General features: G+C 46.2%; 1 protein-coding gene across 1 annotated transcript; it reads right to left on the reverse strand.

The window, feature by feature from the left end:
- Window positions 1-1123: 1123 nt before the first annotated feature.
- Window positions 1124-13883, reverse strand: LOC148381068 (sodium channel protein type 2 subunit alpha-like). The gene is made up of 4 exons (XM_088364163.1): window positions 13736-13883; window positions 2520-2684; window positions 2302-2445; window positions 1124-1318 (listed from the first exon to the last, which is right to left on the reverse strand). The coding sequence occupies exons 2-4, from the start codon at window positions 2640-2642 to the stop codon at window positions 1124-1126; spliced, it is 462 nt and encodes a 153-aa protein (XP_088220289.1). The 5' UTR covers window positions 2643-2684; window positions 13736-13883.
- Between the last annotated feature and the right edge of the window lie 486 nt (window positions 13884-14369).

Below are 14369 nucleotides of genomic sequence, written 5' to 3' on the forward strand. Positions count from 1 at the left end.
ACAAGGTGACACGCTTAAGGAAAGCAACACAAAGGCCGTCCCATCCTTATTTCATTTCATTTCATTTCATTTCAGTACGCGAACCTTAAGCGGGATCTGAAGGATGTGGAAGAAATGCTCGGGTGGCTTTTCCCTAAGCTGGCAGTGAAATGTCACCTCCACCTGCCTTGTTGTGCGGGAAGTGGGCGGGGGCGGGCCCGCCTGTCAATCAGGTTATAAATGAATCTTAATTACGATCATTTAGCGCGAGGAACAAACTCCTCGCGTGAGACTTTGAGCGGCGGCCGGTCAGATAAACGATGCGGGCGGCTAATTGTGGCATAATGACAGGTCGCCGTTAAGGAACTCCCCGGGCCACCGTAGCTGTGATGTCATTACCCCACCCACGACCTCCACGGGAGCCATCTTTCTTTCTCTGACTTATTGCGAAGGAGGAAATCCTTCTGCGATTGGAAAGTCGTTCTTGATTGTTGTTGACTGGTGAGCAGTGTGTTGTTTTTTTTGTGTGTGTGTTTGCGTGCCGTCCACTGTGGCGCCGGGTGGTGCCGCATGCTGCCAGGCATCTGACCTGAGCGCCCGTCGTCTGATGCCCAGCAAGGCCTCATGGGATGCCAGGATCAAAGGTGACACTTGAGTGAGACACAAAGCACACAATCGCTTCATAACTGTGTGTGCGCGCGTCACACCACAGCCTGTCACGGTGGCGCCACGCCGGTGGGCCAAAATCCAGAAGGCTCTTGCTCACACTCAAACACTCATAAAAACTCTGAGCGTCCACTTCATCGGGACGCCCCCCCACCCTCGCTCCGCTCCCTCCTTCCTACCACCCCGAGCGCAAAATCAGCAGTGCCGCACCTCTGCCGCCGACCTCTTCACCCGATTATCCCCAACAACAGTGGCGTGTCCGCCGACTTGCCATCTCTCAGCGGCAGCAGCCGCCGCGGTGGCTAAAAATATCAGAGTGCGAGGTGAGGACATGGGAGGGGGGAGGCAGTGGGACAGTTGGAGGTGGGGTATTTGGAAATAGGGCGGGAGGGGTGATTTCGGGTGTCAAGCCATGTCTGTCATCTTTGCTGTCGTCTGACTGCAGAGGTGGCTAAGTCTCAAGTCTTTACTGTAAACTTCAATTGGGACTCGACTCAAGTCGCTTGAAATTTAGCGAGGGCTTCACTCCACCTGTTTCAACTTGACAAGGATATGAATGCACCAGAATCCTGATGGCGACGGTCCGCACAGGATGGAAGGGACTGAAGAAGTAGAGGGCCGATGTGGCGTTGAAGCGAAAGATGGCTTTGCCTTTGTTCAGGACTATGAAAGTCTGTCAACAACAAAAAAAAAAAGAAGATCAATTCACAGCATATTCATACGCCGGCACTATTTACTGAATAATAATAGCGATAGCTTAACTTCATATAGCTCCTTTCAAGGGACAAAAGGGTGCTGAACAATAACTCAGGGGCCTATAATTAAAGTCCATATAGGAAGGAGTGTGTGCATTCATGAAAGCTGTGGTGAACAAATTTTTTCTTGAAACGTCCAGGGGAGCAGCGTCAGAAATATTAGTAGGCAAAGAGTTCCAGATGTTGAAGCTGTGAGTCTTTGAATTACTTTGAATATCTAGAGGAGGCTTACAGATCGCATCCTTCCATTTTTCCATACATGGCTCTCAGAGGAAAAAAAGTGAGAGCACTCCTGGTATGGAAGATAAATGATAATTTTCCAGCATCTCGCAGAGAGACTGGATGTGTTTTTCGCTTTTCTGGCTTCCCTCAGCTAAGCTGGCACAGCAAACACACAAACGTGTGATGCTGCAAACGCGGCGCAGAGCCGAGAAGGGAGGCCGGAGAGGAAAGTCCCTCAAGAGTAAGCGATGTGATCTGAGGCTGGCAAGCGATGCGTCGCTGTCCCTCGCCAGCCTCGCATCGCGGCGCCGCCGCATTTGCGCTTTTTTGCCTCCCGCGGCGGCACTCAGGTAAGTTGAGCAAGTTAGGCACACCGACGCCAACGGGAAATTTAATTTAATAGCCTCCCCTACTTACCAACATTTAATTAACAATACTTCAATCAACACATCTGTGTTAGTTCAAAAATATAAACACACACACATCTACCATTAGCATGTCAGTATTTGTTAGCATTAAGCTAGCAGGCCATTCTTCAGGCATTGTTTGTTTGTTTTTTAAATACATAACTTGTAATTGTCTTTATTTGATATTTAGTAAACTTCAACATGAAACGGGTTTCTTGCAAAACTGGGCCGAGCCGGGTCACTGGAATCTCACGGTAGCGTATTTTCCGTACCCTCTGGTCTTGGAAGTAGTATGGGTCGATGTCCTCCAGGGGCACTCCCACCAGGTGGGAGGGGATGTCAGCGTAGATGCGCGGCAGCTGTTTACCCGCCTCCAGGTCAGCCCGGGGGCGAGGGACCTCCACATCGCCAAGGTCCTGACACACACACACATTTGTAAATTAGCTTCTCTCTGTTCACAGCCAAAAAGTTTGAGACCACTCACGTTTACCTCCTGGTAGTGTTTGTTGCGTCGGGCCTTCTCCTTGGCGATGCGCTGCTCGATGGCCGCCAGGGAGTCCGGCGTGAAGCGCTGAAAGCTCTCTGGTCCCATTGGAAACACACAGCCGGCCATCTTGTCATCCTGATCCTGCTGCTGACTGGCCCACGCTACCAGCTGGGAGAAAGCACCACAATTCCATGATTTTTAAGTGATAATTTTTCTTTTTTTAAATGGGTTTTTACAGTAGACAATTAATCCTTCTGAGGGATTCTGGAGTGTTTGTAGTGGAGGCAGTTGTGAGACGAGGAGCCTTTGATTGGAGGATCTCTGAGCGTCGTGATTGAGCGTGATGAAGACGCGGCCCACGATGACGCCGCGGCTTGGGTCGCCTTACAACCTCCGCGCAATCAAGCCGACCGGACGCAATCAGCTCCGCCTCCTCGGGCCTGGCCGAGGTTCAACCGAGACACTCATCGTCATAGTCCTATTTTCCTTTTTTGCCACTTTTGTAGCCTTCCCTCGGCTATCTTGGTGGGCGGAGCTTTCTGTGCACACATGCTGACAACAGCATGTCAGCCGTCTTTTTAAGTGGAAGGGAGGCACCGGAATGGTGTCGTTATTTGCCACGACAAATGGAACTACAAAGAAAATATCTTATACTTGCAAAAAATTGTGTTTAAGGGCGTGTGTGTGCACACGAGTGCGTGTGTGTGTGGACCATCTGCATGGGCTCTTAATTGAATGATCGGACAGGAGTCATTTTTCAAGCCTTCCTGCATTTATTCTTCACAGCTCCCAAATCAGATTTCTGAAAAGTGTCTACGTGATGAGTGTGAGTGTGTGTGTGTGTGCGTGTATGTGTGTGTTGTGTTGTGTGACCTACCGACGTGTGGATGACAGCTTTTGATAAGAATGGAAAACAGAGCTTGATTTTCCTTTGATGTGGACACACACACACACACACACAGAGTGGCGGTCACGTAGGCACTTGTTGTGCGTCAATATTGTGAAGTATGACATGCTAATGGTTAGCGAGCTAGCTCCTCAAAAAGAATCAAGTAGGTGAGGAGAGACGGCAGTGTGTGTAAATGTCAACGATGTGAGAGAACGTTGTCAAGGCGACAGATGCAGCTAATCTGCTACGATTAGCATATTAGGCCGGCAACAATAAGTTTGGAGCATATTTTTGGAGTAAGTCTGAATATGGATTACGTGTGCCTTCAGTGTAGTACCAAGTTGTCTCACAACATGCCAGGGCAGCACTGAGGACGACTGGAAGTAGCAGTTGCTCGAAAGGTTAAAATTCCCGTGACATCAACGCTAATTTCCTTTGGCTTGTATGTTAGTATTAAATTCGTGGACTTTAGTTAGACAAAATGATCGCTTGTGCTTGCAGTATGCACCTAAACGCCATTTACGTCTTGGCCCCACTCTAACAGTGAGCGGCCGTCAGTGGGCACGGTGACGACGAGGATGAAGAGGAGGACCGAGATGTCCCTCACAAGCTCAATTCAATTAGCTTGAAAGGAGGAAACACACATTGTCGCCGCCATTCAAAGATGGCGGGCAGCGAGCCAACGAGCTGGCAGGCGACAACCGGGATCGTTTGGCGAAGCGACAGCAGAGGCGGGACTTGGGACAGAACACGCCTACAGGGTGAGGGGAGGTTGGGGGGGGGGGGGGCGTAGTGACCCTGACTGACATGACATGATGACAGTGTTCAAAAGCTGGCCAACCCCGAAAAATGCGAACAGCGCATACCCAGAACCTGGTACTACGCAACAATGCTGAGTGCAGAGGCCACGAAGCAAGATTCTAATTCACAAGCAGAGGCATGGAACAGTGTTCTCATTGCTCTACAAAAATAAAAATAATTAAATCTGTCAAATGGTGATTTATAAATGTAAAAAATATATATAAAGTGGTTTCGATTTTGTTGTAATGTACTGGTGTGCTCGGGCCTTAATGATAAACAAATGGACTCAATAAGAGTCCAGGAAATGATGATGATGATGTGTGAGGAGGAGGAAGCTGACAGGAAGGTGATGAGGAAGACGCAAACTCACAAACACGCACATCATGTACTCTTATCATTTCCATATTAGCTATCAGCGTCTCACTAAGTGTCCCATCGCCGAGAAGTGGCAGCGTGTACGAACACACACACACGCAAGCGCGGCGGCGATGGCGTCGGGAGCGTGCCGAGTTCACACGTTGGTCAAGGTCGCATTGGAGATAAAATGTTTTATAGACGTCGTCAAACGGCTATCAGACAGTAACGGAAGCCTGGAGACTCCAACGCAGCCATCAAGCTTGAAACAACATTTCAACGGCGAATTAAAGTGAAATACACTACGCAACCACGACACCACTTCGACGCCACCGCGCCGACATGTCCTCGCAAAGTAAAAAAAAACAAAAAAAACACCAAAAGAAACAAATGCTTAATTCTCATTCCACCGCTACCCTATAAAAAAATAAATCCACCTTGAGATAGCTAACACATTTGCCCCGTGTCCCGCGGGTTGTTAGCTCGCGAGCTCCCGTGATAGCAGGCTAGCTTGTTGCGTTTAGCGCAGTCGCTTGCATGAGTCACGGCAATTTTAATCGTCTTGGCTTTTGTCGCTGCATCATTTAGCACTTTTTACATCAGAGTGTGAATCTGAATCACAAATTGCTTTTTAAAACATAGAAATCAAAGAGAAACAAGTCGGAAAGACTTGACAGCTAGCGAGTGCTAAATATTTACCCTGTGGACAAATGTTACACTTACAGTATGTGTCGCACCATTGCATTGACATAACTCTTGCAAGTGTATCATAAGTGTGTGTGTGTGTATGTGTGTATGTGTGTGTATGTATTGATGACAATCACATCACATTATATGACCAATTGATGGAGAATTTCAGGTAATTCGGTGGGGTTCCCATACTTTTTCTTGCAACTACATGACGAGTTATTCGTGTGTGTGTCAGGTATCGGGTGATGAAGAGGAGGTGACACACAGAGTCACCTTTCAGCTGGGGTTACATTGATGACATCACAACGCACAATCTGGGCCAGACCCCTACATACACACCCACACACAGAGGGACACACGCACACCCACACATCCACAGATGCATGCACAGTGACACACATTCATTATTCACACACAGTCAGGCAGCACTCAGGTGTTGAGTGAGTTTGAAGTGGATTTGTCCCACGGACGAATGATTGCCATTCAAACATCCGCTTCCTGTCTGCAGGGACGCCTTCCTGTTTCCTAGTTCTTATGCTAGCATGCTAACATTAGCACACATACACAAGTCTACAACGTGCCTGTCGTTGCCATGGTAACGCTTTGAGTTTATCAGGGAGGAGACGTTCACTTCCCGTCTGCTCTTTATTACTGTCGGTTTCATCACACACACACACACCCGCACACACACACACACGCACATACACGCGGAGACACACAAGCGAGGCAGCTGGTCAATTACAATGACTGCTGTAAACAACTGCAGGTGGAATGCCGTGTCTTTGTCTAAAATGTGTGTGTGTGTGTTTGTGGACACACACATGAAAACCTCTCACGCACCAATAAAAAAAAACTCTCACGCACACCAGAAACACACACCACACCAAAAACTTTCCAAACATAAAAAAAACTCATGCATATTGAAAACTCACACACCATAAAAATCATATGCCAACAAAAACTCTCACAAAAACGGCACAATTTTTTTTTTTTATAAACACCAAAAAACAAACACAAAACAAAAACTTCTCACAAGTCAAACTAGCACTAAAAACAGTGCACCAAAAACTTGTTACACGTCCTGGAAAACTCTCACATGCACCAAAAACTCTCACAGCATTCACAATAGTTATCCTTCGCATAAAAACATCTCACTAAAAAAAATACAAAATGCTGTGTGGAAACTTTTTTTTAAGTGAAAGTTTAAAATTGTGTAAATCAAAATTAGTGTGTGTGAAAGGAAATTTAAAACAGATAATGAAGGCCATTTCAAATCCTGACTGCTCTTTTTTGGCGTGTGTGCGTGTGTGCGTGTGTGTGCGTGTGTGTGCGTGCGTGTGTGCGTGTGTAAGCATCTTATTGTGGAAAAGTCCCACTGTGGCCTTCTTTCTGTCTCGTCATCTCTTGTGGTTACCTTCATTGGGCATCAACATTGAGGTTCATTTTAATTTAGCACCAAAGGAGGTCAGACGAGACGCTCGTCAGCCTCTTATAGCTTTGCCGGGCCGGCTCGCCGCGTGTGCGTGCGTGCGCTCTGGTTGAAAGGTGTCAGTCACGCCTGAGTGTGTCACTTGATAAAAAAACATAAAATCTTTTATTTTGTTGAATGTGAAGGGTCGCGACCCTGAAGCTGTCGCCACCCGCCGCCCTTGACAACTTTCATCTTCACCTACTTTGCATTTGCTCACCTGCTCGCGTTCCTCCACGTCGTCACCTCTTATCGTTACGCGTCCTTCCCCTCCACATTGTTATTATTATGACGAAACGTCACCTACTTAACATTCTTCTTCTTAGTACAACACATCCTCGCCTCTTCTCATTTTTACTATTATGAAACGTCACCTCATAATACCCACACAAGACGCCCCCTCCTCCTCACCTGTTTTCAATTCTAATCACTGTGTATTACGGCACGCTACATTTTATTTGATTATTATTATTATACATCCTGTCTTCTAATTGATATTCTTCTTATTATATCCTATATTAGCGTCCACTCCAGTGAAACAACATTATTGTGTGTGTGTGTGTGTGTGTGTGTGTGTGTGTGCGTGTGTGTGCGCACAGCGACCCACTTGCATTTATCCTATTTGAGTCGCTCTGCCTACCATCTTTTCCATTCCCTTATTTTTCCCCGCGTGTGTGTGTCCTGCTGTTCTCTTGCTCCCCGGTGATTGATTAAATAATTTCCTATTAACTAGTTTGTGACACTGTTTGGTGCTGTACAGACTCTCTAACATCGCATCTTTTTACACACCGTTATCCTGCAACGGCATTTTGCGCTATACGGCAGCTATATATACGTAGTCGCGGTTGTCACGCCAAACACACAACTCGTATTTCGAGCCGTAGTGCCACAAAATTGCAGCATTGTCAATTGTGAGGAGAGGAGGCCTGTGAGTATTTTTGTGTTTCCACACAAAATAACAGTTGTTTAAAGGTTTAGAACTACAGTGACCGCTGCGCTATTGTCCGTTAGCCCGTCTGTGGCGTTTCCCATTGGCTGTTAGCCTTAAGCTAGCAGACTTGATATGGTTTGATGGAACATCTTGAGTGTTTGTTGCCTTTTGTATTATGCATCAGTTGTACAGTTAAGTTGGGCCGAGCAATACACGACAGGTGTACCGCGAACCGCAGCTACGAGCTAACTCGCCATTCTTTAGCCATCCCAGCCACCCAACACGAACACGCGCACATGCATAGCGCATCTGATGGATGACGAACATGGGTGAAGAGTGACAGAGTGTTTCCTGTCTGTTGGTGCTGCTCTTGAACCAGCAAACTGATGAAGCCGCGGCACAAGGACGACACGCACGCGCGGCGGCCTTGTCCATCACGCACCCACGTGCGCGACTGTCTGTCATCGATCTGCGTCCCTCGCTACACGGAGCGTCCCATCATTTCCTGCGTGAAGCTAGACGACTTCCTGTGAGGCTCACATCTTCGCAACATCACAAGTAGTGCCATGCTCATAGCGCACGATCGGAAAAGTCACGCGTGAAACGTGGATGGACGATGCTATCAGCTGATCGTCGTCATCATCATCACCTGAGAGTCCTCGTTAGCGCTCTAAATGACGGCTGGGGGGACGCCAGAACGCTCGCCAGAGAAGAAGAAAAGTGGGCCAGTGCTCAGAGCCAGCACGGACCCCCCACCACTGCCCCCCTATCACATACACACACATACACACACACACACACATATGCACACATGGACACACGCACACACACGCACTACACGCACAAAAATGTTTGGATTGCTTCCACTGTCACTGTAGTTTTTCTGTGACAAAATTGTGATGATGGAAACAGTTCACATGAGCTTCCTGAAAGTTTGTTTTGTCACTTGCTTTTCCAGCAAAAAAAGAGACCCCCCCCAAAAAATATTTTGGAAGTATTTAAAAGAAATGTTCGTCAAATTAGAAGGAAACCCGAGCACTGTCAGAAAATTAATAACAGAGACGGCCCGCGTGGAGATTCAAACCGAGAACCTTGACGCTGTGAGGCAAGCATGTTGCTCCCTTTTCCTCATTATCTGCGCCTTTACTTTTCAAGCACAAAGTGTACTGAAAAGATGTTGAAAGCATTGGTGACACGAGCGTCATTCGGCAGCACGAAGATGGAGGATGAAGGACGGCAAAGGCGAGCAATCTTGACAGGAAGTGACCGGCCAGCCTGACATAGCCGCCCCTCATCAAAATAAATCAGCGACGCTAAAGTCTTTTAACATGTTGGCCGGCCAGCCGGCGCCACTGATTTAGTGCGGCCCTCTGGACATTTCAGTCGCATTTAACATTGCAATGACACCCAAAACAAAATGTCACCACCAATCAATAGATTTTGCTTTTTTGATGATGACCTTTCGTCTTATTTACCCTCATGCTCACATTCTGTACTGTACACACACAAACAGTTTCAAAAACACGCGCACACACACAATGTGTGTGTGTGTGTGTGTGTGGGCGCGTGTGTGCGTGTGCGAGCGTTTATGGCAGTCCCATCCTTAAACTCAACCCTCACACGGTCAAGATTCTCGATAAGGACGACACCGCTAGCATTTAGCTGCTACCATCACGTGTGAGGTCTCACTGCGTACTTTCAGCATGTCGCTAATATTAGCACGACCGGGTCAACAAACGATGACAGCAGACGGGAATATTCAGATCAGATCGACTCGGAAAAACACGCCGAGCGGATGTCAGTGATGAGGAAAAAAAAAAGTCATCAAATCAAACACAACCGACTCATGCTGACCCCAAACCATTTAAAGGTCTTGTGTGTATGTGAGTGTGTGTGTATATAACTGCTCACTTTGCTTCTACTGTTGCTATAGTAACAGATGATACTCAAGGGACCAGAGTACAGCGTACTGATGAACAGGTAGAAGCACTGTGTGTGTGTGTGTGTGTGTGTGTGTGTGTGTGTGTGCGTGCGTGTGTCTTTCACATTTCAATGACGTGTGATGATTGAGAGGCAGGCGACTCCACAGAGTGTGATTTATAACACTACTCCCAGCCCCCAACCATAAACCATCACACACACACGCGCACGCAAATAAAGATATTCTAAATATTTGTGATCACATGATGTGAAGGTGTCGCTTGAAGCGAGCGCGTCAAAATGAAGTCAGACCTTCGTTTGAATGAAGTGAGGGCGTCACATGTCGCGGCAGAGTTACATAAAGTCAAATTCGTTTATTCATAAAGCAGTTTGAAGTCTTATTTTGACTTGTATTGAGTTGATGTCGCTTTTTAGGCTCGTTAGCTAGTTGTAGCTGAAAGCATGACGAGGCTACGCTCATGAGCCCGTTGCGTAGACGTTGTTACGAAACATTTGGGGCGAAGCCGTGAAAAGCGGCATGACGGCGAGCCGGTTAAGCGGGACGCGAGGTGACACTTTCCAAGCGGGCTTTGCTTGTGCTTTTGCTGCTGGCCGCACACGCGCGCTCGCACGCACGCCGGGCAGCTTTGCTGACACCGACGTCTGCGCGCAGAGTTGACGAGTTGGCTTTTAAGAGTCTTTAGAAGAGCGACAGCATCATTAAAGTGTCGGATTAGAAGAAGAATTCGGCGAGAACTGACGTGGCTTCGCACAGGAGGCAACTTTGCGTGCATGTGTGTGTTGGTGTGCGCTCCGGAAGTTTCCGTCCTGATGTCTGCAAAACAACGCGTTCCTTGTTACGCGCTCCTCGGCTTTGATTATTGGACGCTGAAAAAGAGGACAAACGGAGAGGCAACTGTGACAGCTGCTCCAGAGCTCCATACCTTCGACACGCGCATGCAAAATAAGCAGGGGGCGCTCCCTCGTCCGTCAAACGACGACTTGTGTTGGGGAAAAGGTCAGGCCGACCGCCGCCGCCGCTCAGAACAAACGGCAATCTCGCGCTCGCCTCGCTCGCACACACGCGCACCAATGCGATGCATGCGACGGCCACCTGTTGTGGTTGTGTCGTGTTGACAGGCGGCACAATGTCCACGTCGTCTTCACCAGGCAAGGAAACGACCTTTTGCAATCAAGGTCACACCCTGACCCCACCCCCTCGACACCGCCACCCCTGACCTTTATCATCATCGTCATTTTCATACGCTCAGCTTTTACGTGTTACGGTCGCCGTTAGTTGAGGAATTGTCTATGGCATTTCACAAAATATGTCAGCATTAAGCTTGAAGCCCTACAGCTGGGTTTACATATTATTTTATTATTTATTTTTCCATTTTATATTGAACATATTTTTTGTTTCCTCAAAGCAATATTATATGATTGTCACCCAATTTTTTTGTCGGCACGAGAGTGAGAACAGGCGCCGGGGACTACTTTAAAAGTGTCTTTTAATATGTCCGAATGTGTTTAAAAGATGTGGGACAAGTATTTTAAAGCTAAAGCTATTAAAAAATGTTTTGAAATAAGTTCTCTCACGAAGCCATTTGCCGTACTGATCAGGCACATCATTCCTTCCTCACATCTTTCCTTCCTTCCTTCCTTCCTTCCTTCCTTCCTTCCTTCCTTCCTTCCTTCCTTCCTTCCTTCCTTCCTTCCTTCCTTCCTTCCCACAGTCAACATCTTTCATAGTTTGCTCCTCTTCCTTACTGCGCCCGCCGCCATGACGCCGCCGCATACGCAGCCACAAAAACGACAACGACAAAACGCTCACAAGGTTATGTGACCTCTGCCAGTCACTTTCTGCACAGGCCAAGGGTCAAAGGTCCTTGTTTGTTTATAAACAGGCAAAAGATGGGAGGTCAAAGTTCAGCGGGCAAATGTTCTCTCTTTCTCTCACACACACGCACACACACGCGCGCACACACACACACACACACACACACACACACACACACACACACACACACACACAATCCTTTCGTCGTGTTTATGTATAGAATTAATTAGTTTATTAATTTCATTATTATCATTGTTGATAACGTAATAAAAAAACGACGGTAAGCATCTCGCAGATTGCATGAAGATATTTCAACAAATAGAAAGATTAATGATCATAATTAACATTCAAATATTCAGATTGGATGGAGAGGATCTTACCAGCTCATCAGAATTATTAATATTGTCTTCATTATTTTTGTTTGCTTTTGTTATTATTAATAATAATATTATTAATAATAATAATATCAAATTACATGAACAGGGATGTTAACAAACGGAAAGAGCGAGGTTATGTAAAGAATAATTATTATAGTAAGAGTGCAGATGCTTTTAGAGGTACCTAAAGAATGGAAAACGACGTCAATAATCATTATTGCAATAATTAGTTTGCATGGCAAGGATGATAATGAATGGAAAGAGTACAGGCAGGTTGCATAGGAACACAGGAAACGCGTGCGTATCCCCCGGGAGCCAAAGTGTCCCAGCAGGCAGCGAGAAAAAAAATGCTGACTTTCAATCAAACGTGAGAAAATCATAACAATTTAAGAAAACGCTCGACACGCACAAACTCAGCAAAAGTTCACCTTTCAAATAGAAAGTGCTACTCACGTGTCAAGTGTTTCCAAAGCAAAAGTGTGCACGTCGCCTTCACATCGCGCCGCGCGTGCACGTGCGCGCGCTTGCCTGAGCGCCTTTCAGTCTTTACATCCAGCCATGGAGAAAAAGGTGAGGATGAAAAGGAGGATGAGGAGGAGGTGGACAAGTGTCCACGGACGATGAGCGCCTACAGAAAAAAAAATTAGAAGAAGTCCTCCCCACGCGCGCGCCAGCTGTTGCTCTCGTGCACGAGCCCCCCCAAACAAAAACGAAGAGCAAAAAACGAAAGAAGAACTGAAAGAAATAAATAAAGAAAGAAAGAAAGAAAGAAAAGAGGAGTGGACTGCAAGTTTGTTTGAGGTCCGCGCGTCTGCTGTGCTCTCAATGGGCCGCCAGCCCGACTCAACATGAGCACCGACATCCACCCAGGACGCTTGATTGCCCCTGGACGGCACAGGGGGAGAGAGAGAAAGAGAGAGAGGCAGTGGGGGGCGAGAAAGGGGCAAGTATCGCGAGGTTACACCTTGCTCTCGCTTAAGCACACGCACGAATTCCCAAATGTGACGTCACAACAGACAGCCATTCAAACAAAATCGCCGTTAATCAAGCAGTAAACACTCGCAACTGCTCAGAAAGTAGCTTCAACTGTGCCAAAATTTGTGCAAGCTCAATAAGTGTGGGCAAAGTAAAATGAACTAGCTAACAGTTTCTGAAGTTGTATACACTGTATAAACGACAACTAAATGTGTAAAATGTAACAATCGATAGCTAATTATACAAGTTTTTTTTTTTTTTTTGGTCTCACGCACACCGTTAGTTACAAGACTCAAACTCACTATGTCGGCACGCAATACCGGCTCGCTTACCCCCTATACCACCAGCGACCCCCACTAAATACGCAAGTTTGTATGAATTGTATAGGTATGACGTAGTAGGTGCAACCATTGTCAGCTAACATATTATCAATTTTTTTAACAAATAGTTTGAGCATCTTTTGAGAGATTGGAGATGGAAAAGAATTGGCAATATTCTTGCCTTTGTTCAGAAATGTTTCTGAATTCTCTGCACTGTCAATTTGAAATTTGAAAAGATATTCGACAAATTAATCTATCATTAAAACAGTTTGTGTCCAAAGTACTATAAACTCAAAAGAGCGTATAAATTGACATGAACCAAATTGAAGACAATTATAAATTAGCTAATATGAAGGCATCTGAACTAACAGTGTAAGTTACCACTTACTGTTTGAAGTAGTGTTAATATCGAATAAAAAGTACTATGAACTCACTGTGTAGGAAGAGGAAGAAACGCAAACTAACAAGTAAAACTCAACTTTGGAAAAACTGCGATAAACTAGCTAGCTACAGCATAAAATGAAGTAGAAGCAAGTAAACGCTATGTAATGGGAAAACTTGCCAACTGTTTTTCAAACGTTTAAGCTTGTGTGTTGAAGACTTTCAGGAGACTCGGGTGGGGAACGTGTTACAGCAACGAATGCCATTTCTGCTTACCTCCGTTTAAAAGGTTTGCCTTTTTTTTCTTTTGGTTTCTTCTCCATTTTCAAGCTCCATCATTTACTTCCCAGCACGGAGCTGTGTCAAGTGTATAACAGTCTCCCCCTAGTGTTGACTCCCTGCTACTATTATTCGCACAGCCTACTACGATTATTCCCGCTCGAGTCATCCATTTTTTATAGTGTCATCCGGGAGCTGGAGGAACATACTGATAAAAAGAATGTAAAATCATTTGGTCGTCAGACATTCACATGTTCATTGCGATCTCTTCAATGAAGCTAACAAGTTTTTTGGGGGGAAACAAAGTCGAACCTGAGTCCGCGTGACTGTTACGTCAGTGCACTGCCTCTCATTTCTATTAATACAACCTGGTTTGTTTTATTAACGTTTATCGAGTTGACACCCACTACAAATGATTAACATTGCAAGTCTCGTTATGTTTTCATTCCATTTAACAAACTATTCACACATCAGGGCAGCTTTTACGGGATGCGTGTGTGCGCGTGCTGATTGACTCTGGGAGACGTGTTTGTTGTCTGGTCGCCATGGAAGGCTGTTAAACTCCCTTGCCGCCTCCAGGGGGAGCTAAATCAAATCCAAATGATTGGTGCTGACTGACAGATGCATTTTA

The sequence above is a fragment of the Syngnathus floridae genome, chromosome 20, assembly GCF_059516105.1.
Source record: "Syngnathus floridae isolate MCC-2025c chromosome 20, RoL_Sflo_1.0, whole genome shotgun sequence".
NCBI lineage: Eukaryota > Metazoa > Chordata > Actinopteri > Syngnathiformes > Syngnathidae > Syngnathus > Syngnathus floridae.